The sequence below is a fragment of the Tremella mesenterica genome (genome assembly GCF_000271645.1).
Source record: "Tremella mesenterica DSM 1558 unplaced genomic scaffold TREMEscaffold_11, whole genome shotgun sequence".
Taxonomy (NCBI): Eukaryota; Fungi; Basidiomycota; class Tremellomycetes; order Tremellales; family Tremellaceae; genus Tremella; species Tremella mesenterica.
In genome coordinates, this window is record NW_006711235.1 from 652,595 (window position 1) to 676,630 (window position 24,036).

Consider the following 24,036-nt stretch of genomic DNA (forward strand, 5'->3'; position numbering starts at 1 on the left):
GTAATATCACAGAGCAAGGGATTGTACTGCTCGCTCGATACCTTCTACAGCGATGGGTACGGGTCGTTCGAATCGAGGAATGATACGATGTCCCTCTGGGACTACGGACAAGGTACTCTGACCTTGTTTCTATCTTATTAGATCGTCACTATCAAGTGGGCGGGAGGACGAGAGGAAACCAACCAGGGCTGAACGGTCCAAACCAGCTTCGAGACCTTCTAAAAGAGCACAAGCTTTCTGATTTGATCAGTAAGACTATTAGAAAAGTCTGAAGGAACGTACACATAAATCGTTGGAGGAGATGTAACCACAACGGAGACATGTTTCTACATGTCAGCACATCGCTCACTCATCATTTGCACACCTCAACACTCAAGCTACCAGGAAAGAAGTGGGGGAGAAGAGGAGAGAGAGAGGGAACGTACGCATTTCTTTTAACCCCTTTTGGACGCTTTGCTCCAAAACAAAAGTTTCACCTGAGTGAATAATGTCTATTATGGCCGAGGGACGAATAGCTTCAAGATCTTTCAGGAAAACCCGTGCGTGTCCTCGATAAGCTATGATCAGTGTCACCTCCTAACTTCCCCACCTCCAAATACATATCAAGATTGGGAAAGAAGATGGTTTGATCACTCACCATCTGGAGCGTAGATACATTCCGTAGAGAAATAAGTGAGCTTCTTGAAGTATGCGTACCTAACATTTAGAACAAATCCCATCTATGAAGCGAGACTAATTTGTTCAGGACATGCCAGTAAAAGAAAAAGTAAGATAGAAAAGAGGAGGTAAGATGTACACACATGACAATTTCCTTCTCATACGCATACTTGAAAGGTTTACTACGTTTGATAGTATCTTCACTTTGAGTTGTCAAAGCCATACTTCTCCCCAATCGAGCAATATCACCACGCATGACTACGATCAGCTAATTGATCGGGACGTTCGAGAGCTGTGATCTTACTATTCATAAGAACAGTCTCAGCCATATCATCTGCATTGTGACCGGTGACAATATGATCTATGCCTAATTGAGCTGCACCTCTGTCTAATGCTTGCCGTCGGAATACACCGCAAAAAGTACCTATGGATTAGCCATCTTGTACAAAAGCCTTTCCGAATCATGACTTAAGAAGCACATGAATCCTCTCTATGCATTTGAGGACTCTTTGACAATCCCACAGATAATGGCATTGACAGTGGGCACAAGGCGAAATTTTAAGGTGAGGGAATGATGAGGGGGAAGCAATTCAAAGAACATACAATTATTCTTCCTCCCGACTTGCTCGACGATCCGATCCATGGTCCATCCATACAACTCATTATACGAAAGAATCTTCAACGGCAGACCATATTCCACCTGATTCTGTTTGACCGTCTCCAAAGAATCGTCCCTATACCCTGTGATGCCTTCGTCTATTGATAGAAGATAGAGATCCAAACCATAATCGTATCTCTGATTCAAAAGCGTGAGGACATGAGCAAGGACGGTTGAATCTGATATATCAGCTACTGCACTATAGAGCTATAGAGACGGAGACAGGGATGGAATGCAAACTGACCTTTACCTCCACTAGCTCCTATAGCTACTTTTTCTCCTCGATGAAAGATACCTTGCCCCTCAGTGATGGTGTTATGAACCTCGGTTTCGAACACGGAGTAGAAACATGATTTACAAACTTGCTGTCCTGTCTTTGGACGTTTCACTAGAGCTCTGGCTGTATGACAAAGGCTACATGGTGAGGGGGCCATGGTTCAATGTCACATTCATCATTGGTTGCAGGTGGCAAATCGACTTTTGGCAAACTTGGTAAATGTAGGCGTGCCTAGGTTTCGTTTTTGCGCAGGCCTAACTCACCGGATCTCTCAACCCGCCCAAAGTCGCTTTAACTTAATGAACACCACTTTTCGCATCAATTCTTCGTCCAACTCCCTCACGGCGGTCCCTCGCCGAACAGCTACATCCATCGAAGCAGAATGACAGGTCTGAGAGAAACCTTCACCCACTCTCCACACCAAGGGACAAGCGCTCCGTTCACCTTCAGATGTAAATGTCTCAACGTCCGGGCGCAGGTATGGACCACTTCCGATGCTGGTAGCGGTTCGAAAGGAGATGATCAAGGACGTACGGAGAGAACTTGGATACCTGATTCTTCTGAAGAGGCTGTGAGCTGGAAGCTTCTTGTAATGATTCGTAGCTCATTCACAGCGGTTTCCCGAATATCTCGGGTGGGAATTTGAACAACCTGAAAGAGGTCGGTCTGGTGTTCCTGCGAATGAGAGATCCTGGATGGAACAACGTGGACCAGCTTGGAGAATTTGTCTCTTATGTGGAGTCAGACTTTATAAGAATGATCACGTATCCGCTGGAAATCCGGGGGTCAAGGATGATTGGGTCGAAGTAGATCGACAAAGTGGGATACGTGTGAGTCATCTTCACATGATGTTTTCATGTTCTCAATTGATGTAAAATATAGTACGGTACCGACCTTGATAATATACCACCTAATAAAATTCTTCCTTTTTCCTCTTTACTTCTAGACATTCCATCCACCAGTAATTTTGGTCGCCCTCCTCATCCCTCTACACCGGTTCCTTATCCTCCCGTGGAAAACGGACATTCCTCCTCTTCGCTGTCCCTGATCCCGCCAGTTCAAGATCCTTTCTTCCTTCCACCACCTTTTATCCCCTCACATCCATATCTGCGTGATCTGTGTGGTCGTGCTGTAGACTTCTTAAAGGACTCGCATGAACGGTACGAGGATGACGTTCGGGAATATATATATCGCAAATCGCAAGAGATGAGGGCTCTGGAAGAAGGGGTTCGTTCCGAGGTAGAACTACTCTGGACGAAATATGTCGAGGGTCCAGGAAAAGGAGAATTGATAAGGGATCGAAGTCGAAGTTCCAGTCAAGTTGGAAGTCGACTCGACCGTCAATCTTCTCGAGATTTCGAACCGAAACAGAAACCTGCTCAAGTGGCAGAAGCAAAGATCCCCGGGAGCAGAAACCCCATCGCCGTAGCAGCGGCAACATCAATGTCATCTGTACCTGCCTCTGGATCTTCTTTATTGTCTCGATCACTCACCGCCAATGCTTTCCACGCGCCTGTACCAGCTCACGTCAGTGACGTGACGCACAATCCTATGGGGCAGCTGTATAGAGGAAAGAATTCGGAAGCGAAAAGTGTAGCCATGTCTCACGTGTTCTCCACCTTGGATAACGTCATGGGTGGTTCGAAACGGCGATCGGTCAGCAGAGAACGCGATACAGATGTGGATGAAGAGAAAGACTTGCATGGGAAGGATAGTTGGATCGATTCTGAACGAGCGCTGTTGAACAAATTGGACGGAGGCCATGTTGAGGCAATGGGGACGGTCGATGAGGAGTCGAGTGGTTTGGGGAGAACACCGAGACCGACGGACGTGAAAACATTGGGAGAGACAAGAAAAGGTAAGGCAAGACCAAAGGTCACTTTCGAAGAACCGATAGTGGAACGTGAGCAGCGGGAACCAGTGGACAAACCGTTGATTGATGATGACGAAGGTGAGTTTTCTTCAGATTGTGTCAATTTATCATTCCGAAAATCTGCTCGGCCTCAATTAACCCGACTCGTCCTCAGTCACACAAAATTCATCTCTCTCCTTCACACCCTCCGTTCTCTATATCCCGAGTCAGGGTTATGTAGACTCTCGAGGGAGAAGAAAAATACAGGCTATGACACCTTTGGTCATTATACTGATTGGCTAGAATACGTTTTCGATCTCGAACTCGATGATTCTCCTTCTTCTTCCCCTACCGACGATCCCGATTCTTCACCACGACCATTTTCTCCCCCTCATACAGTCTCACGTACTCGTAATATGGTAGAAGCCAACCTTTCCGAAACTTTCGCTGCAAACGCTCCTTCACATCGTGCAGCATGGCGACAACAATCCCGTCGATCTTCATACATGAACACTCAACAATCTCTTTCCTCCAGTTCAACATCTAATTCGGCTGAAGAAGAACAAGAAGAAGAAATGATATCGAAACTTGCCACATCTATGCCTGTCAGTATCATCATGCCACCACGTCGACTACCACCAAAAGAAAGGAAAACATCTTTATCAGATAGACAAGGTATTCTAGTTCCTCCACTTATAATCGCCATGCGAGAAAGAGGTATTCAACCACAACCACAATCTGAATCGAATGAAGGGGAACGAATAGGAAGAGGAAATAGGATATCAGTAGGACCAAGATCTGCAAGTGCTTCTAGAGAAAGGGAAAAGAATAAAGGATATGGAGCTGATCCAGGTCCAATGTTTGAAAGTTTAGCAGATGAAGGAAGTGATGGTGAAGAAGAAGAAATGGGAACTTTGAGAGATAATAGGAATTTTATACCTCCTCATGTTATCGCCAGAAGGGAAAGTATGGAGGTACCTGACGTGGGATGGAGAAGTATGGCTGATGGTTGAGAGGACGGGGAAGATTGGCCTTGGAATGATAATTCCAAGATTCACAAATATCTCTTAGGGACATATCACACGATTATTGTGTAGTAGCTTTGCACAGTGGGACCTTATTTTTGAAGCAAATATGATGGATGGGGTTGGTAAATCATGTCATCGAAATCGATCTATTGAAATCATTCCAGATTTGATGCAGTATGGATCCATGCAGATATGTATGCAGCTTTCTCTGTCCGATAAATGACGATGATGTGTGATACACTCTAATGCTCATCTCCCATCCATCCATCTAAACCAACACAACTCATCTTCCTCCGGCCGACTCCAGTCCATACCTTGAATCTCCCTCATCATCTTCAACCCTCTTTTAGCTTTAGTATGTCTAAGTGAGAATAACTTGACTTTTTCCTCTTTCTCCTCTTTTGACCTTGCCTTTCTTTCCATGACATCAGACCCGATTATCCTTCTGCCTGAAAATCGCTTCTTACCGTTTTCCTGCCCCTTTTGACATTCTGGCACATCCCGCTTTTTCCTCAATCCATCTTTCCCTACCCAATTCGCTGACTGGTTATGGATAGCCAGATCGGATCCCTCCCTGGGTAAGATAGGAAGAGAGTTCGTGGGTGTTTTCGTTGCTATGGCAGATTTCGCCGCTATGCGCACAATGTTCCAATGTCTATTCCACCAGCCGTTCCATGCCATTTGTCCTAATTCAGTTGAATTGACCAGAAGTGATAAATGGGCTAGATGTCGCCATGTTTCCTGAGATGGCGAGAGGGACCATGTACGTTGGAAGAGTTCGATGAGGTGTATGATATGAGAAGAGGTGGGAGGGATGGAGGATAGATCGGAGAGGAAATTATGGGTGGATGGATTGTGAAGATCGTAAGAGGATAATTGCGAGAGGTCATGGGTGGATGATTGGATGGGGTGAGATTGAGTTGAATGAGAGGAGTATGTTGTACTCTCAATGGTGCCGGGGGACGAGATGTTGATCTGACTCGTGTTCGGATCGCAGGGGTCTGTGAGCACCTGTGAAGTTGACGATGAGATGTTTGTCGTAGACTCTTGAGGACAGGAAGACTCAGCGAAGTTTGTTGTAGTTTTGGTCGTTTCAGGTGTAGCGAAAAGCGTACAAAGATGCCTTTTGACGATAGATATGGAGGTCGGATCCTCGTTTGATTGAATCTCAAAGTCCGAAATGTTCTTCGTCGGATCAGAATCAAGAGTCGAGGTTGATTCATCACCGCCAGCAGAAAGACGATATTCAAGTCGCACCATTGGACTCGAAGCTAAGATCATCAAATGGAGTGTTTGAGTTGTGGGTTTCATCTCGGGATAACGTAACAACATCTCAGATAATAATTTGAAAGGTGATGAACGAGACCAATGACCATCGTATGAAGCTAGGTAGACGTGAAGCATTCCGAGCATATCAGAATCGTCTGAGATTCGTCCTTCCACGGATGATGGAATCTTTCGAATTTTGTCCAAAACGAGATGCTGCTTCGGGATGGTCGTTACATCTTTCGTGGGAAGGTTTGAGGAAGAGGATCTCTCTTGGACAAGATGATCCGTTGGGATTGCTTGAGCAGACGGAAGTGTCTGTTGGTGGGAGAGGAGTGAGAGAGGTGAAGAATTCCCAGGAACAGTCGAAATCAGATTCAAGGCCTCTTCGAAAGGGATATCGTGTCCAGATAACAACAAACCGTGAACATATCTCACCACTTGTCTTCCTGTATAATTCTCTGGTAATTGATCCAAAGGTGAATAAACAAATTCAGCCCAAAAATTCCTTTTACCTTTTACCCTCATCCAAGTATTTGCTCCTTCTCCATCCTCTCCTAATCCTTCTTTGTCTACTTCATCCTCTCCTGATCCTTCTTTATATACTTCATCTTCTAATCCCTCGTCTTCTCCCATCTCCTCCAATTCTTCACTTTCCCCTTGCTCAGAATACCCCTCGATCTCTTCATTATCCGTACCCTGATCGCCTCCCTCATAGTCAGAGATATTATCGAAGTCCGTCTCTGCTAAAGTCTCCTCTAAAGCACCTGAATTCTCCAACTCGGACACTTGAATCCCCTCATCAACTTGATCAGAAAGAAGCTCCTCCAGATGTTCCAATAAATAATTTGGAGACTCATGACGAGAAGAAATAGGAACCAACCTCAACCTTTCTAACAAATCCCATATCTCCTTTACGGTCATTTTATCTCCCATTTGTTGAGCATAAATCAACGCCATCTTCCCCGTTTCCAATGTGATCTGAGTACGCTGTTCCAGTAGATGACTTAAGATCACGGTAGGTGGTGGAGGATGTGTACTTTGAAGTAGTTGAGTGAGACGTGTGAAAAGGGATGAAGAGTTGAGGGTAGCTTTTCCATTTGGAGATGGGTGAAGTGTACGTGGTGATTTCAGGGGAGAAGTTAGAGGAGGGGAAAGTTTGGACCGGAATGGATTTCCTTGATATCGAGCAGAACTTTCCGAGGGGGTGGGTGAAATACGAGGAAGAGGAAGTTGTCCGGGTATAAAAGAGACCCGATGTGGTTTGGTCAAGTTGGTAGAGAGATATATGGATGAATTTGAGGGTAATTTCCCAGAAGTAGGAGGAATACGTAGAAAAGAAAGATGTCGACGTATTCCTTCTTGAACGGAAGGAATGGAAAGGATTTTGAATGGTGAAGATGTCCATTTCGGTTTGGAACAAGGTATCATACGAGTTTTCTTCTTGTCACTCTGGTATTACTCTTTTCAGTCTCCATATCTTTCCTCTGATGGAGTATTAGAGGATAGATGTGGGTTGCAAGAGGTGAGTAGTGCAGTAAGTTTGAGTCTATAGTAGCAGAGTACGAGTACGAGCAGTAGTCGGGTCAAAATGTCAGAAGAACGGACGGAGATAATGTCAACTCCGTCATATTAGGAGCGGGTTAAAATGTATGGTCTGCGCACCACCAGAAATACTCGCACGCCTATTTCTCTTTCCATTTGAATGATCACAAGCTCCGTGAGGATCAGAAGTGGTCACTTCAATACGTACCAGGATTGAGAGAGTTGATTCCTGGATGATAACATACGAAAACCCCCAGCAAGTTCTCCTTTACGGCCAAGCGTAATCTGGAATATGCATTCTCACCATCAAATGTGTTAGTAACGAGTACGAATAGTTGCCAAAAATGACCACTTCCAGTAATGTGTCTTGACAACATGCAGAGGACCCAACCACCGTCCACCCTATATAACCTTTTCCGCCCTTTGAGCAGCCTTCCGTCTATCCTTAAAGATCTCCTTCAGTACCTCTTTCACATCAGCCTGTCCCCTTTTCCCTCCTTCACCCGATCGGCTACGTCCATTCACATTCCCATTGACTTCACCCCCTCTCTGCGCCCTCGATCCTGACCTGGTATCCAAACTCGTCAAGCTGGGAGGTGCCGATCCGTCTATACTTGCCGCTCTACCTCCTAAAGCTTCCCTCAGATCCGTGACGTCGATGGGACGTGGTATGGGTCTGGAGAGGGATTGAAAAGATGCGTTATCAGCTGTCATGAGGACTCTTGCTATGTCGAGGTGAGCGTCTGGGGTAGGATGGATATTGGCCGAGCTGAACCTTTCCACGGCTGATATTAGCGCTATCCCTTGCATGCTGCGTCATTGGTTCACGTTCAGGGTCACAGTGAAAAGATATTTAACACTCGGTTAAGTATGATGGGATAGTTGGAAGGATTTATGGCAAGATATATTGCGTCACAGCATTTAGTTTTTGGCGAGGGGGGGGGCATGTTTTGACAGAGTTGGTAGTGAGGGATCACCCAAGACAAATGTGAAGTTGAACGATCCGAGCGAACACGGGAAAACTCACAATCTTTCAAAGCACCTTCCACAGTCCATCTCATCTTCCATCTTTTCAACAACGCCGTCGCCTCTCTCCCAGTGATATTCTGCACATTCACCGCTCCACTCAAAGAAACCAACATATTATCCGGATCTATCAAAGGAAGACTCGTAGCGCTCGTTTCTCCTTCATTCGGGAAAGGATAAAACGGTGCAGTTTCTTCCTGTCCAGGTAATATGCCCTCTCCCTTAGGTCTGAGAGTAGGTACGACCAGAGGTTCCGGTAAGAGGTTCAGGGTAGCGTTGGCAATATCCACAACCTGTTGAATGTTCCATTTCTTCCCTACCATCTCCCATGCCAAACAAACGGTCTCTCTTATAGCTCTTTTACGTTCTAAAACCCATGCACCGGCCCGTCCGTCGTTTGTCCTACGTACTAATTCTTGTCCTGCATCTCTGTCCAGAGCCAAAAGCATCGGTATACCGGTGATGAGCGCTGGAACGGGTAAAGCGGTATGAACAGCATTGAGGATAGCTAGGATGAAAGAGAAATCGAATGGTGTGGCGACATTTTCGTGAGAGCTCAACACGGCTGAGGAGTTTAGTCTGTTGAGAGGAAGAGAAACTCTGCGAGATGCTCGGAAGGTTTTCTTGGGAGGAGTAGAAGTTCCGTTGAGAGGGGGAGTGTTCACTCCTGGTCCGGTAGATTGTCGTTTAGGAGTTGGAGAGTCTGTGTTCGAAGTGTGAGATGGGGAATCATTGATTGTCAAAGTTGGCTCAGCAACATCGAATTTGACTCCTTTTTCTTTGGAACCAACCACCGGCGACGTGGCACGTGTGGGCTGATCGATTTGTGGGAGTTGCACAGGTTGAGGTGTTTGTGAAGGAGTAGCAGAAGGACTAGGGTCAGGTGAACCTGGACCTAAACATGACGACATGGCAAGGGTGTATATAGCGGCGTAAAGAGCGTTGCAGAATCTGAATCCTGTCATGTCGTTTGGTCGAACGGTTGATTTCCCTTTAGGGATCTCATGTTCAAGATACAAGAGAAGAGCTCTCGCATAAGCCGCACGGACAGGGAAAGATGATTCACATAACAAGGCCAGAGTTTCTTGCCAAACTTCAGGAGAGATTGGATTTCGTCGACCGGTCCGTAATCGAGGAACCTCCAGAGGTGTATCTAGTTGTGGGGCTTTGCCTTTATCACCTGACTCAAAAGGTATTGCCAATCTAGCTTCGCTTTCATCCGCGAGTCTAGCAGTTGTCATGAGACCAGATATGCAATGAATGAGGACTCGAAGTATTTCAGCTCGTTCTTTATCTGCTTGAGGTACTTGTGAAATACGTATCGCGATCTCTTCGACGACGTCGTTTATCTGATCAGAGTAATAGATGTGTGTACCGAGCGAGGATATACATTGCACCAATGGCGGAAGAAGAGCGTCATGAGGGTCACGATGAATACGTCGGATGATAAGGGTAGTGAGCGAGTTACAAAGATCCGTAACGGCCAACCCAACCAATGAAGTGTGAGAATTCAGAATGGTAGTCACCATGGCCAAAGCTGTCGTGTGCTTGTGCGTCACAGGTCCGTCGGGCATGTCCATGAGAAGTTCAACAATTTTTGTCGGCACTACAAACCTGTATTGAAGCGACATGGCTGCGGTGGATCGTTCGGCCAACCAGCAACATCGTTCAACATCTGTCCAACCTGTCCCGTCGAGAAACACAAAGACGGCATCGAGGACATGAGAAGCTTGGGTCACTTGGCATTGAGCCAGAAGAGCTCGTAATAATCTTTGAGCGGCTTGAATAACGTCAGACGCCAATGGACCTTTTTCACCAGGAATGTGAGCATGTAAAGATGGAGCTCTACGATCGTTGACCGGTCTTCTGGCGGAAAACTCGGAGAAAAAAGGTGAAGGTGAAGCGTCCATTTCTATCTTGGCAGTTTGCAACTTGAGGTCTGACATAGTACCTTCGAACACGTTGGACATGAGGGGGGGTACGATTAGGTTTACTTGTTTCGGAAATTCTGAGACTGAAGAGAAAAGAGCGTCTGAAGAGGCTGCTCCGTTCAGTGCGGCAAGAGCGATAAGACGGGTCCGGTTTCGTAATTCACTATCGGAAGGTTGTTTTTCGTTGTTGTTGGAGTTGGCAGGGGATGGTCTGATGCCACGGTCGATGGCCATAACACCGAATTTACGTAAAACAGTGAGATAAGTGGAAGAGAGAGAAGGGTCGGAAGCGAGAGAGTTACCGTCGGTGAAAGTGCAGAATGCTATGAAGGAAGATGCGGCGCGTCCTGCAACTTCTAGATCTAGGGTGTTTTGTTGGTATACCTTGACATCGAGAGCGATGGAGACTATGCGGATGATGGGACGAGAAAAGAGAGCTAAGTCGGATTTACATTCGATGATGAGGGTTTTGAGTATGGCGAGGGATATGAGGAGGGAGCTGTATGTGAGTCGGCGGGACTTGTCAATGACTATAGAATTGAGATCTTCTAACGACTGGGAACTGCGACCGATGGGGATGTGATTAACTGAGTAGTGTAAGAAGATATAGAGCGGAGGGGTGCGCAGGATGATGGAATCACAACATTAAGAGGAGAGGGGCAGAACATTAGAAAGTGAGTGACTTGATCTCGGAGAGGACATAATCCGGACGGAGGAAGAAACGGACTCACGCTCTATACCTCGTATAACCCCCCGTAGATCTAGCAGCTTCCTTCACAACTCTTTTCTCCAACTCGTCACCTATCTTAGGTAACAAACTACTTTTATTCTTTGCACTATAAGTGAGCTTACTGAGATCTTGAGATAAAGGTCTGTAATCCGGTCCTGCTTGAAGAAGAGCTTTAGGAGGGGGATAACATTCGTTCAAGAGAGAAAGCTCAGGACGAAGTTTGGTACATGGTAAACAACCTGACATTGGGACTAAATTTGTTCCTTCTATCGTTCTCTGGTCGTTTTAGGAGATATGTTTATTATGATCTTCTGCCTGGTCGAAATCGTCGATACAGCCAGCTGACTCTGTTGTACTTGAGGGGGGAAAAGCAAGAGTTGTGTGATTATGGCCAAGTCGTTGTTATGTCGATTGGTGTGTCCGGACGAGATGAGGGGCAGGGGGGCGTAGGTGTAGGTGTAGGTGTGGGTGTGGGTTTGAAATGTATATGGATAAATGTTGACAATGAATTTGAAAGTGTATAGTATAATGTCCGTCGCCACTGATTTCACTAGATACAATAGATCAGACGAACAGATACACAGCAAGGGTGAGAAGGGATATGATATATATAGGGAAGATATATCCAGTTTGAAGATCTAGACCCAGAACTGGAGATCCGGGGTTGTACCGACCAAGCCGATGTTTGGTTGGTAGTATACAATTTACTAGTAGGATTGTTGACCTATTCTTGTATAACGTATCTTGTAAACAATCGATCGATAATGGGTTTAATGGGGATATGTATAGATCACAATATTAACCTAACTACTTGACAAGAAGTTGGGGGATCGGAAAAGAATGTGAATGTAATGGGCTAAGCTTGAAACGTAAGGTATTCAGCAACTAAAACTTGCTGGATCGAGCCGCGGGGGACCGAGGTGATAGAAAAGTGTGGGGATTATCCTTGACTCTTTTTCAGAGTTAGAAGTTTAACTTGTGTTGTGAAAGAATGAAAATGTGTTTAGTCGATAGTGGGTTCAAGATGGTCTGAAATGAGAGTAACTAGTGGGGTATAGGATGAGAGGGTAGAGGTGACCAATTGGCTGAAGGGATACCTTAGTATGAGACTCGGCAATAGGATTTAGTTTCGGTCACCGGCCACCCGGCTGCAAAAACTCACAAGTCTCACAACATACTTAAATGTCTCGGCGTATTCTTCTACGATCCCTACGAGGACGGATCAGAGATCAGAGACAAACCAATGTTTAAGAATCACAATGCATAGCACAACCAAGAAGCCCAGTACAAGATTTTCAAGATATCGTGTTCCATGTCCAAAAGAAAAGTTATAATCATTCGCTTCCCCTTCCTAACCCCCGATCCCTTATTCCTCACACCAAGACTACTTCTACCACGACTGTGTAACACCTGACACCAGACACCAAGACAATGTATTCCTCTCATTAAAATGTGCACATACTGTAAGATATTCAAGATTTATCAACATACCCAACCCACCCTTATATAATCGCCAATGATCGTAATTGAGATCGAACGATCGTATCCGTCACAGCGGCCATGACCACTTTGATATTATCCCTATCGACCGCTGTCGTGACGTGTATATATACTTCTTTCTGAGAATTTCGGTTCAAAGTTCGGAATTTGGATTTGAAGAAATCGACAGCGTCGGTGAATGAGCCTGGTTTGCCTGGGAGTTAGAAGGAATCTCACTCGTGATGATCATATCGATTGAAATTTGAAGTTACGATGCTACAATGAATGTTCACGAGATGAGTACAGGGAGAGGATGGTAAGAAGGGAAGGGAGTGGTCATGGGACTGGGACTGGGTAGAGGCAGTCGAAAGGTCCAGCGAACGATGCAGAGAAATGAATGTACGAAGAAGCGTGACTCACCTGGGAAATCGGCAAAATTGTCAACTATCTGTTGTTGGGGATCTTTAATCTTTTCCGCCAAGACATCGGCTTTGTTCAAAAAGAGGATCATGGAAGATTTGACGAACCCTGATTATCAGTCTCGAGCCTTTTTGCAAAGATCATCCGTCGTATGAACTGGTAAAGATACAGGAGAATTCGTCACAAATCCTGAAAGGGACATGTCGGAAAGTGTAGAGGATAGGTACCACTTACACTGAGAATTACAGATGGAATCAAACAAGACCAAAGCTTCTACCATCCCATTAGACTGAGTATCTTCTAGGATACCTTGATTATAATCTGCGAGAGAAACTAGGAAAATGACACTGGTGACGTTTTCGAAACATGATGCCCATTTACGTCGTTCTGATCTGTTTTTCGTCAGCATACGCTTCATCTTCTCCATTCGCACTTTGAAATCATTCCCAGGCCTATCTACATTTTTCAACACTCGATCAATTACTCAACTCATACCTACCCAACCAGCTGTCACCCATTTGGCACTTGGACTAATTTCTACATCGCCAGGATTGGGGGAAGAAATGAGAATGATCTGGGTGCTGGGTGCTAGGGATATGGAGGAAGGGATGAGACGATTTAGAGAAGAGGAGTAAAAGTGAACCCACCTCTGCCCACCGACATCGAAAATCCGAAAAGTTATATCGGCAAGGAGGAAACGAGTTTCGCTTATACCTGTCGTCTTGCTTCTCAGTCGTAGTATGTCATCGGATGTGGGGGTGTAGGACGGTTCGAACAGTTTATCAAGTTGAGAAAAGAAGCTGATCGTAAGTTAAAGACAGAAAAATTGCATCACGATCGAAGTCGGTCCACGTCGAAAGTGCCCGCAGTGACAGGCGTTATATATATATGTGTGTATGTACGTGAGGTAAACCCCGATGATAGGTTCTGTCAAGGGGTGGGGGTGATGGAGACGGAAGACGGAAGACGATCGAGGGGAGATAAAACATACAGACAGGTCAAGTGAAAAGGTAGGACAAAAAAAAACACTCACTATGGCATATTCTCTTGTAAAGCATAATGATAAGCTTCTTTATAACAAGTTTGAACACCTTCATCTTCCCATAAACTCCTCAAAGCCTCATGATAAACCTTTGGGAAAGATTCTCCGGTATTGATAGGAGGTTCATTATCTATCAATTGGATGTGTCTTCTATTTTGAGAATTCACTGCCATTCCTAATTCGTCCATCAAATCAATGACGCTACGCATGCCGTTGACAAGGTTTGAGAAAACGATTTTCCGATAATCTTCAATTTCGTCAAGAGAGAAAGGTTGATTATGAAGAAGACGCATTTGTTTGAGACTGGAGGTTAATGAATATAATCTTTTTTCACACGAATTGAAAACATAGAAATTAGTGTTTGAGGGATTATATGGGTGTTATAGGGCCAAAACGTACACGGTAGATTTCCCACTGGCTCCTGCTCCGAGTAACAATAGCTTGACTTCTTTTGCCAACTTCTTTTCATCCTGCTTATCAGTTTCCGTCGTTTTTGGCACTACCAATTGATCCATGGATCTTCAAATGGACCTCAGCTAGACCTACGCATTTCTCACAACTATTTGAGAGTTTCCGCATCCAAAGATACAACGACTACGAGGGACATTGACTCTTTAATTCTCACGATGATTTGAATGAAGAGAGAGATATACATAATTGGAAAATTCAAACTGACCTCTTTCAAAGCTTTATCAATCTCTTTACTTCTTTTCTCAGCTGGATCATCCGCTTCTGACGAAACACAAGCTCCCATCTTGTTTTATTATCTATTCTCTTTTATTTCCCTCAAAAATTGATGTTTCACTCTTTCTGACCGTTTCTATCTTTCCTACAAATCTTATCTATTCGTCCTGGTATGAATGTCAAAATCTCCTACTCTTCTAGTATTCTTCAATCCCGTTGTGTGAGGCGATTCTTCAATCCCGTCGTGTCAGGCGATTCTTCAATCCTGTCGTGTCGAGCGGCAAGAGAAGATCTGTCGAATGGGAGAAATACTTGAATGAACTTATTGTCCAAACTTGGTATTTACTATCCCACTGAGTTTTCAAGTACGTTAGACGGTATTATATCGTCCCTTCAACGTTCTCGGTTCTCGGTTCTGTGAGATGAAATATGGTAGTTTTCAAGACGTCTGTCTCTGTTCGGACGATTTGAAGACTCTGACCAAAGGTAGTCCGTCTCAAAGCGGTGACAATACGCCAAGCAATTCCTCTCGCCCTTGGTCGTTTTCCTTTTCCTCTTCTAAACTTCTGTTGTGTCCTTGAGGATGTGATAATTCTTTGATCGTCCAATCCTTGCTCACTTTTCCCTTCTCACCCCTTCCCTCCTTTTCTCACCTACTGACCTTGGTCGGTTACTTGATTCCTTTGACCTCCGAGTATATAAGAGTTCCTTCCACTTCCGAGGTCTCCGAGAAATTCCAAATTCCTTTCACCCCGCTTCCAACCTTCTGAAACCCTTTCACTTCCCAAGCACAGGGAAGGAGGTCGAATGGGGAAAACGCTTTGAAACCAAAAAAACAGTTACACAAACAGAACAAGATCCGTGCTTTTTTCAGTCCTTACACAGACCACAAAGTTGTCCTTTCTTGATGAAAGTCGTTTGTCAAAGGGTGATAAGTTTGGTTCTTGATCGGAGTTTAAGTTGTTTCTGACCACTGGCCACTGGGAGAACACTTGGGATTTGTTGAAGTTGTTATGGATCTGAGCTCGGACCTCGGACCTTGGTGTTCGGAAGGGAAGCGATTCTGGCACGGTCAATATGAGATGATAGAGGGAGAGGAGAGAGGGAAGAAAGATGTAGAGAAGGGAAAGTGAAGGGGAGACAAGGAGGGAAAGGGAAAGAAAGAGTGTGTGAGATATCTCAGGGAAAACGAGGAACAATAAAGATTCCGCCACTTTTAAACGAGAGATTATTAACCTTGATACATTTTAGAAATACAACTACTATTACATTCTTAGAATTACTAATGACGACCACTAATGACAACTTTGCTCTTGTACAACGACGAATCTACATCCCCCAAGATGACCTCCACCGTATTCTTACTATCTAATTGACTCACCAAACCCCATCTCTTCATCCTGACCATGACCACCGGGGAGTCACAACAAGACCGGAAACACCGAAAGACCGGAAGACCAGAGAATGAGAAGGAATACCCTCCCTACCCAAGATATCACTTCCTCATCCACCAACCAGCACCTACAACAACGACCACAGCACATACCCAACCCCACTTTCCACTTACCCCTACCCAACCACGAACTCCCTCAAAGGTATCCTGAATTTTTCTGCTCCATCCTAAACCCGATTCCGTACTGGAGGATTGTGGTGGGAAAAGTGGATGACAAGGTTTATGTCTTTCCGTTTTGGTGACCTTTGGTCTACCTCTAACATGTTTACCACCTCTGATCTCTCTTGATGAATCGGCTTCTCTTCGTTGAGCCATTCGACGAGAAAGTGTAGCTTCCCATTCCCCACTAGCACCTAAATGTACGAGAGTGGGAACGATTCCCACGTCGCGTGATGATTCGGAAGTAAAGGAAGCTTCCATATGACGAATTTGGGTAGGACGAAGGGATGGGCGCCAAGATAGGAAAGATGCTGTGGAGTGGGAACGGACTAAAGGGGTGTGATCGATGAGGCTGATCAATTGCGTAACGACGGTAGAGGTTGAAGGACGTGGACCGAAGTAGCCAGATGGATTATTGATTGATGGGGATACGGTCGAAGGTCGAGGGGTTGGGTCAGGAGGGGAAACAGTGTGAGTTTGGGGAGATGAAGGGAGATGAAAGAAAGACGGAGAATCGAGAGTTTGTGACATGGTGGGTACACTATGCGACAGAGCTTTCACCCGGTCTGATTGGTCTGCGCGTCAGCAAGGTAGGATTGTGTGCGGTGTGGGACTCCGGACGATGCTAAAGTGAGCAAGTCAGAGTGCGAGAGTGAGTAAGGGAAGGGAGATCGGAATACAAGTATATAGCTTTGAATCGTCCAACTCACCATCTCCGAGGATATAAACCAGATGGACCCAATCAGCCTTCGTAGCATACCCTTCCACTAACATTTCCAACTTATCCATCGTCTCCAGACGAGGTTTCGGATGAAGTAACTGATCAAGTGTATGATATGTCGCTTCGACTCTTGTTTTAGCCTGTGTGTCAGTGACCCCACGAGGTCGTAGATCTGGATGCCTTCGAAAGCGTGAGGGGGGAAGTTCTTAACAACCCTCGACTTGTGCCGTGTGAGAGACTACGCGACATGTCAGAAGAAGGACAGAGTGATGTGATGACTTGACTCGTACAATATCCACAGCCGAGTGGCTGGGATTAGAGTGAGGGGAAGAAAGAGAACAAGTTAAGGGATTTGAGATTCACTCACCTGATCCAGTGTCAACCCCGTCATGATCCTCAAAACTACCTTGTCATCCCTCACCACACCAACTTCCTTTCTCCCTTGATCCCAAAACTGTACCACCTTCTCACTTTCCTTCAAAAGGTTGATAACCTCTCTAGTCTTATCATTCCTCTTCCCTGCATTCAACTTTTTCTCTTTCTCCACGCTTTCATTCCTTTCTCCTTTCCCAATCTGGTCCAAATTCCCCACTTCACTGCTCGCCAATCCTTCTATCAATCCCTGATTTATCTCCTTATCCGATCCATCCAACCCAGTCATGGTAGTCCCATGCACCCCGGTCGGTCTGACCACGTCCTTCCCAGTCGCATCTTTCTCATACTTCACGTGAGAACCACCCTCCATTTCCACCAACGCCACCCTCAATCCTCCATCCACCTTACCCTCCCAAAGTGGCAAAGAAAGATGTAAACTAGCGTTTGGTAGATGTAACGTTGGTAAAACCAAATCCATCTCTCCCATTTCTCTCCCCGATGGACTGATACGATCGTATACGTCATGTAACGCCGGACTGGATGTGCGACTGAGTGACGAAAGAGATGGGGCGAACGAAGGTAAAGAAGCTAATGATGCAGGGGAAGAAGGTGGGGATAAATCAGGTAAACTTTCAAGACTGATTGTATGACGCATTATCCTAAGAGTTTCTCCTACTCGGATGGGTTTAGGAGCGATTGTTGATTCTGATATCTGACCATGTGATTCTTGAGTCTGATTTTTGGATTCTGGAGTTTGATGATCAGATTCAAAAGTTTGATGTTGTGAATCCTTAGTCTGAGGGTTCAGTGCTTGATGAGAAAACGGAAATAGGTTGTGATGATGGGAAGAATGTTCGGACATGAGGATGGATGACATGTGTGAAGATTCTCGAGGAATGGGAGGAATGGAAAGACCTGGGAATTCTAATAATTCTTTATTAATCGGACCAGGAGTAAAATTCGCCATTACAGTCGAAGGGCTATCAGGAGATTCCGTAGATGTTGAAGATATTGAAGATCTATGAGAGATAGGGGTTTGTTCCACTCCATCTTTCTCTTTAATGAAGGATGATGATTCCTTTATCCCTCCATCCATTCCAGATCCAGATCCATGTTCGACATCTTGAATGTTATCTTCCCATTTAAGTTCTGGTGAAGTATCTCCTCTTATCACAGATGTTCTTGATGGTTCTTGAGAGATAAACGTGGAAGGTTTATTTGGTGGATGTAATCCTGAAAGTGGTTCGTGTGGAGGTAAGTTGGAGGGGATATCACTCGGTGGAGGTGGCGAAGAAGTAGACCAATCACTATTTATACTCATCACTCCATATTGACTATCTTCCCCTGTGGTGGGTATAGGTTCAAGTTGGGATTGACGTCTAGGGAAGAAGACCATGTTGTACAAGGTACGAGTTGGATAGAGTGGCGATAAGGATAGATAGAGAGAGATGACACCACCGCCATGAGTAAGTTATGGGGGAAGAGGGACGAGTACGACGCGTGGGTTTCAATGTGGCACTTTGGCATCCCGGATCAATTTATACCGTACGGCGTACTTTAAGTACTCACAGCATGTTACAGCAGCGACCTCATCTCTCATTCCAGTGACTTGGTCGGAATATATAGGGACAGGTCTGGAGAGCACTTGCCATGGAGAGGATTTGTACATTTGAGGTTGGAGTCGGAGGTCGGAGGTTGGCGATTGCGGGTGGGGGAAAGAGCGCGTGGAGAGGACTGAGGGATGGAATACGATATGCATTCAGATCAATTCATCGTAATTGTCAAAGATCATACGTCTGCTTTTGACTGTTCCTCACCACTCCCAACACTCAGAGCCATCTGTTCCGCTCTGACAACTTGTTCGCTCAAACTACTAAAAATCCAAGCGGAAGGAAATCTCTCTCGACATCTACCCCGATATTCCTCCACTACATCCGGTACGGCACTTTGAAGAAACTCCAGAGCTCTGAGTATTACTTGAATGTTGATCCGAACATCAGGAGAAATCAATCGGTTCAAAATGGTGATTATTTCTTCCGAGGTAGGTTGGATCTCATGCAATGCTTGAGCAGCAGAGAGGATGTGGGTAGGGGAATTTGAATGACGGTCAAGGTAAGATTTGTTGAAATCTTCCAAATCACCAGATATGAGGGAAGGGAGGACGGTAGAGATTGTTTCTTTTATCATCGGAGGTATGTCGGTCGATTGAGCTTTTGTATTAGTAGAGACGAAGAAGGAATTGTGGAGGACTTACAAAGATGTTTAAAGTTGTAGAGCTGTTTATGTAATGTGGGATCTTCGGGGTCGATCGAGTACGCTTCTTTGAGACAACGTAGTGCCGCTAACCACATCTCTGAAATTATCAGCGTGGTTGTTCTCATACCATGTACCATGTGACAGAACAGTGGAGGTTGATAGACCAAATGAAAAACAAGTAGTCAAAGAGACGGAAGAGGAAATGAAGAATGGAAGAATACGGTCAAAGTGACGCCGAGGAAGAGAACCAACTCTTCCTGATATAAATCTCATATCCCATCGTCCACACTTCGATCCGCTCATTTCCAAACTTCTCAAGCGGTTTCCAAATCTTCAACGCATCTTCCAGTGGTGTCTCCGTCTTTAACAACTTCTCTCCTGTGGGATCATCATCAGGAATCGGTTGATCTTCTTTCTTCCCATCACTCGTCGCTGCGGCAGCTACATATTAGCTAACATCACCAGGAAGGGAAATTGGCTGTACCTTTTCGAGCTTTTTGTTCGGCCTTCTGTGCCTTTTTGGCAGCTTTTTTGCGCTCTGCTTCTTCCTCCGGCGCTGCTTGTCAGTGCAATCCCGATGGAAACAATGGGAGATTCTCTAGAGGTGATAAGGAAACACAGTGGGAACGGACGAGTACATTGAGATAGGACCCACTCAAATGTTCCTCGGTCAAAGAAGGATCGTCAGATATCCTCATGTAAATCTCTATGGCTTCTCTAGCGGATTTAATGTAGGCAGGATGTGATCTGAGCTGATCTTCGTACTTGATCAAGCTGTTTATGAGCTGATGTTTCCAGAATATAGCTTCCTATGTCGTGGTGGACAGCGTGAAAGGGGCCCACAGTGCATCTATTTTGCGAGGCGCAGGCGGACGAGTAGACACTCACGATTTGTAAGAAGAAAGCGTCATACGACGCATGCAATACGTATGAAAGTCGAATTGATCATCGTCGTAATCAGTAAAAGTAGTGAAGACCGATTGATAGCGTTTGAGAGCCAAGGCGAGGTTGCCAGTACGACGATAAGCATCACCTTCTTCTTGCATCATCCACAGGCATTGAAGGTCCGTTTGGTCGGTCACGACAGGCGCGCCTTTCTAAAAAAAAGTCAACATCAACCTCTTCACCACTGAGAGTCCAGCCTCGCCCAACGGCTCCGTCACTCTTCTTCCTGTATATTGATCCGATTTGTGCCAGCATATAGCGTGTGTCATATCCCAGTGTAGGTATTCACACTGAGCTGAATGTCCCGGAGGTAAATCACTCACCTTGGAGAACAACGCCAGCAACTCCTCAGCTTTCTGGATCTGTCCAGCTCTGTACCAATATTTGGCCGCTTTACTATTCAAGAACCGATCTTGCAGATCCAACGACCTAGCCTCCTCCATGGCATACGCTGCAGTCAGGGGATCCCCCGATCGTTTCAGCACGATCGCCTTGGCCATGTATAATTCCGGCAATGTGGGGGTATGTTTGAGGGCGATTTCGAGCAACTCCAGCGAGCGAGAATGATTCGGTTCAGGGTGTAAGGGATGGGAAAGATGAAGAGCGAAGTAGTAATACGCCCATAAGAGGGTCGTAGGTGGTTCTGTGGTATCTGGACATCAGTACGGAGACCAAATAAGTTGCATAATCTGCGTGAGCTCGTGGACATCGGGGAAACAGACCAACCTTCTTCCAGTGACGATTCTTTCTCTAATTGTTGAACTATGTCCGCAACTAATTCTCCCACTGCTTGCATCTTGGCTACGTCTTCGTAGACTCCCTTGACGTCTACGAAGAGTGAGGGGATACCTCTTTCAAGACCGGTGATGATGTACGGTCGGGCAAATGATCGAAAAGCGTCGCCTAAAACAATCAGAACTTCCGCCAAGGGCGAGTTGTACACTGACCTTGAAGGACATCAAGTTGCATACGTTTCGGGGCCGATGATCGAGGATAGCTCTGAGCAAACCCAGCCAAAATTTCGGCGACCTTCTCTCGAGATGTGTCGTCGAGTGTTGGAGCTCTTCCTTAGTTCGACATCATAGTCCAAAACAACGAGCTTACAAATTGACAATCCACGCGTCCGTAGGAACCCTTTGTAATTATCATGACTATCCGAATTCTGCTCGAGCAATACTCTCCAACTCTCCTCGGCTTCTTCCTTTTTGCCCAATCTCAACAACATCTCAGCTTGTTACATCAGCTTGACCCTGAAGAGACTCGCTTGAGCTCACCCTTCAGCTTGGTCGCTTCCCCTCTTGGACTGACGACACCATCTCTGAATGCCTTCTCCAATCTGTCCAACCCCTGAACATCCAATCCCGCCTCCATACACAGTCTCACGACATACAAGCACACCTGACTATGCTCAGATGGGGACATCCCTTCCTTATATACCATGCTGACATATCCATCATACACCTGGAGAGCCTCTTCAATGTCCCCATTTAAATCATGTGCGATCATGAGACCCAACCACGAACTACGTATCTGCGGTCGCATGAGGAGATAATGATGTCTTGCTGCCACGGCGGCTGGATATTGTCGAGTGTGCATGTATAGGGACATGATGTCGCGAAGAACGGGAACGTTTTCCTATTCATGAGCATATTTCATTTTTGTGCTTTCCCACTGATCAAAGGTACACAAGAGGAGGAGAGAGTTGGATGATGAATGACACTCACGGAATCTTGCTTTCTAGCCATGGCAAATGCTCTTGACGCCTCTTCCCAATCTTTTCTGTTCTTCGCAAGGATACCAAGGACATGCCAGGTGATATGACTAGTGATATCCTTTTTGACAGCAGTTCGAGCCATTGCCTCGGCTTCTTCCTGTTTGGGCAAACTGGCGACAGTGGGAGGCATGGGAAGGGATGAGTGCAAGCTGAGAGCTTTGAGTGCAAGGGTTTCTACACTAGATCAGCACAAGACTGGAGAACTTGAAAGATCTTGACATACCTCCGTGATTGGGGAGTTTCTTGAGTATGGTATCCGCTGCTTTGATGCACTTTTTGTATTGCTTGACTTCATATTGAGCCTGTGGGACATGAGCGCATGCAGATAGCAAGGGAAAAGAGGCAGCTCACAATGAGCTCTTTGAAAAGCTTGGACTCTTTGTCAGGTAGCTGACGATGCTTGGGGACGGTGGACATTCTGATAGGTGGCTTTGATGCAACTCAGGAGGAAGGAAGGAAAAAGGAACAAGAGAAATTTCGGTTGATCGAGATGGGACGATGACGGCTGACTCAACAGCGGCGATGGTGTGGGCGATGATAAAGAGGTTTAACAAAAGATGTAACAAGCTTTACCAATTCCCAGGACGTCAGCTATCAACGTTGACAAAGGTGTCGGGACAAAGTAAGTCAAGGGAAAGTAGCTAGTAGCTTAGATATGAAAGTGATGAAACGACAAAGAAGGATACGATACCCAAATTCTAAGCCGGTTCACCGTCCACCTAAACCTAACCACCGACACCGCCCTCCACCTCTCCATGACTCTGTCTCATCTTACTATGTATGCATCTTCAACTCTCATTCAACAACGACACCACTCCTACTTGTCCCCTACTATACAACCGCGCACCTTGAAACTTTCTATTGTCTTGGTCGACTGAGCGACAAACCTAAACACTGGTCTGAAAGGGAGATGTCCCTTTCCTCTTCGTCATGTCGGGTCATACTCCTTCCTTGAGGTCAAGAAGCTCTTCGGTCACTTCCAACATAGCGAATCAACAAGATGATGAAACTCCCGTCTCATTCAAATCACTTCAATCCCGTTTCGAAGAACTCGCTACTAAAGTAGAGCAACATATACATCACCCTCACTCAACAGGTCCTTCACGTCTGGGTGCCGGTTCACCTTTACCCATCTCAAGACCTGTCACACCTCAGATTATCCATCCTCCTCATTCCACCCACCGTGAGCCTCCTCCTATCCCTGTAAAGAGCATCATTCATTCCGCATCGAGCTCTACTTCTGAACTTGTACCCAATGTTCAGCCCACCTCAATCCGGGTCCGCGATTTGGCAGACAAATTTGGCGGGCCAGCTACAACACATGTCTTCACTCCCCAAGCTCCACCTTCTACTACACCAATAGCAGTAGGACCATCGTCCGTCATCCCATCTGAGGACATTACGAGGAATGTGACGACAGGTATTTCCTCAAATGGTGGGTCTACGTCCGGGGCAAGAATTCTACCTCGTATCCCACCTACGCCGACGGTGATATCTGAAGAAACATCTGCGGTATCCTCACCTCAAGCTCCGAAAACTCCTACACCCCGCCCAATGCCATTACCGTCAGACGAATCTCTACTTTCCGTCAAACCCGCAAAAGGTCCACCCCCACCTCCCCCACTCTCACGGTCAGCCTCACCTGTACCTCCCCAACCCAATCGATCACTCAAACCGACTCATCGTATCTCTCCTTCTGCCTCGCCTATCCCTTCCAGTAGACCCTCCGAACATGATTCTACGACGAGTGTACCGCCC

At 45.8% G+C, this 24,036-nt stretch overlaps 8 protein-coding genes across 8 annotated transcripts; 2 read left to right on the forward strand and 6 right to left on the reverse strand.

Annotated features, from left to right (window-relative positions):
- Positions 1-6: 6 nt before the first annotated feature.
- Positions 7-1,749, reverse strand: TREMEDRAFT_64583 (uncharacterized protein; the record flags this gene model as incomplete). The annotated part of the gene is made up of 9 exons (XM_007006790.1): positions 7-129; positions 184-237; positions 283-326; positions 426-557; positions 638-696; positions 801-915; positions 941-1,081; positions 1,261-1,494; positions 1,560-1,749. The coding sequence occupies 9 exons, from the start codon at positions 1,747-1,749 to the stop codon at positions 7-9; spliced, it is 1,092 nt and encodes a 363-aa protein (XP_007006852.1).
- A 225-nt stretch (positions 1,750-1,974) lies between these two features.
- TREMEDRAFT_69793 (uncharacterized protein) lies at positions 1,975-4,457 on the forward strand (the record flags this gene model as incomplete). The annotated part of the gene is made up of 4 exons (XM_007006868.1): positions 1,975-2,163; positions 2,207-2,422; positions 2,475-3,523; positions 3,695-4,457. 4 exons carry the CDS (start codon positions 1,975-1,977, stop codon positions 4,455-4,457), a joined length of 2,217 nt encoding a protein of 738 aa, XP_007006930.1.
- A 131-nt stretch (positions 4,458-4,588) lies between these two features.
- On the reverse strand, positions 4,589-5,398 carry TREMEDRAFT_57567 (uncharacterized protein). The gene has a single exon (XM_007006691.1). The coding sequence runs from the start codon at positions 5,151-5,153 to the stop codon at positions 4,722-4,724; it is 432 nt and encodes a 143-aa protein (XP_007006753.1). The 5' UTR covers positions 5,154-5,398; the 3' UTR covers positions 4,589-4,721.
- Positions 5,399-7,557: 2,159 nt separating this feature from the next.
- On the reverse strand, positions 7,558-11,216 carry TREMEDRAFT_72219 (uncharacterized protein; the record flags this gene model as incomplete). The annotated part of the gene is made up of 3 exons (XM_007006869.1): positions 7,558-8,068; positions 8,311-10,739; positions 10,972-11,216. The coding sequence occupies 3 exons, from the start codon at positions 11,214-11,216 to the stop codon at positions 7,686-7,688; spliced, it is 3,057 nt and encodes a 1,018-aa protein (XP_007006931.1). The 3' UTR covers positions 7,558-7,685.
- Positions 11,217-12,472: 1,256 nt separating this feature from the next.
- On the reverse strand, positions 12,473-14,665 carry TREMEDRAFT_33900 (uncharacterized protein; the record flags this gene model as incomplete). Its single annotated transcript, XM_007006643.1, has 7 exons — positions 12,473-12,663; positions 12,870-12,977; positions 13,104-13,261; positions 13,517-13,669; positions 13,903-14,214; positions 14,311-14,381; positions 14,588-14,665. 7 exons carry the CDS (start codon positions 14,663-14,665, stop codon positions 12,473-12,475), a joined length of 1,071 nt encoding a protein of 356 aa, XP_007006705.1.
- A 1,425-nt stretch (positions 14,666-16,090) lies between these two features.
- TREMEDRAFT_64587 (uncharacterized protein) lies at positions 16,091-18,699 on the reverse strand (the record flags this gene model as incomplete). Its single annotated transcript, XM_007006791.1, has 3 exons — positions 16,091-16,782; positions 16,918-17,068; positions 17,296-18,699. The coding sequence occupies 3 exons, from the start codon at positions 18,697-18,699 to the stop codon at positions 16,091-16,093; spliced, it is 2,247 nt and encodes a 748-aa protein (XP_007006853.1).
- A 344-nt stretch (positions 18,700-19,043) lies between these two features.
- On the reverse strand, positions 19,044-22,947 carry TREMEDRAFT_40475 (uncharacterized protein). Its single transcript, XM_007006664.1, has 14 exons — positions 22,630-22,947; positions 22,502-22,580; positions 22,229-22,452; positions 21,779-22,139; positions 21,609-21,734; positions 21,452-21,565; positions 21,231-21,407; positions 20,828-21,156; positions 20,448-20,656; positions 20,215-20,333; positions 20,044-20,115; positions 19,812-20,000; positions 19,558-19,656; positions 19,044-19,513 (listed from the first exon to the last, which is right to left on the reverse strand). Exons 1-14 carry the CDS (start codon positions 22,693-22,695, stop codon positions 19,092-19,094), a joined length of 2,586 nt encoding a protein of 861 aa, XP_007006726.1. The 5' UTR covers positions 22,696-22,947; the 3' UTR covers positions 19,044-19,091.
- Positions 22,948-23,100: 153 nt separating this feature from the next.
- On the forward strand, positions 23,101-23,766 carry TREMEDRAFT_57570 (uncharacterized protein; the record flags this gene model as incomplete). Its single annotated transcript, XM_007006692.1, has 1 exon — positions 23,101-23,766. A coding segment is annotated over exon 1 (558 nt), but the record flags the coding sequence as incomplete, so codon positions are not given.
- Positions 23,767-24,036: the final 270 nt, after the last annotated feature.

Bases quoted from the DNA above. Each gene is read 5' to 3' on its own strand.
- TREMEDRAFT_40475 (XM_007006664.1), bottom strand. From the start codon at position 22,695: ATGTCCACCGTCCCCAAGCATCGTCAGCTACCTGACAAAGAGTCCAAG. The intron at 21,408-21,451 runs GTCAGTGTACAA...TGATTGTTTTAG, and splicing joins GCAACTTGATGTCCTTCAAG to GCGACGCTTTTCGATCATTT. The intron at 20,657-20,827 runs GTGAGTGATTTA...ACTTTTTTTTAG, and splicing joins TGCTGGCGTTGTTCTCCAAG to AAAGGCGCGCCTGTCGTGAC.
- TREMEDRAFT_57567 (XM_007006691.1), bottom strand. From the start codon at position 5,153: ATGGCATGGAACGGCTGGTGGAATAGACATTGGAACATTGTGCGCATA.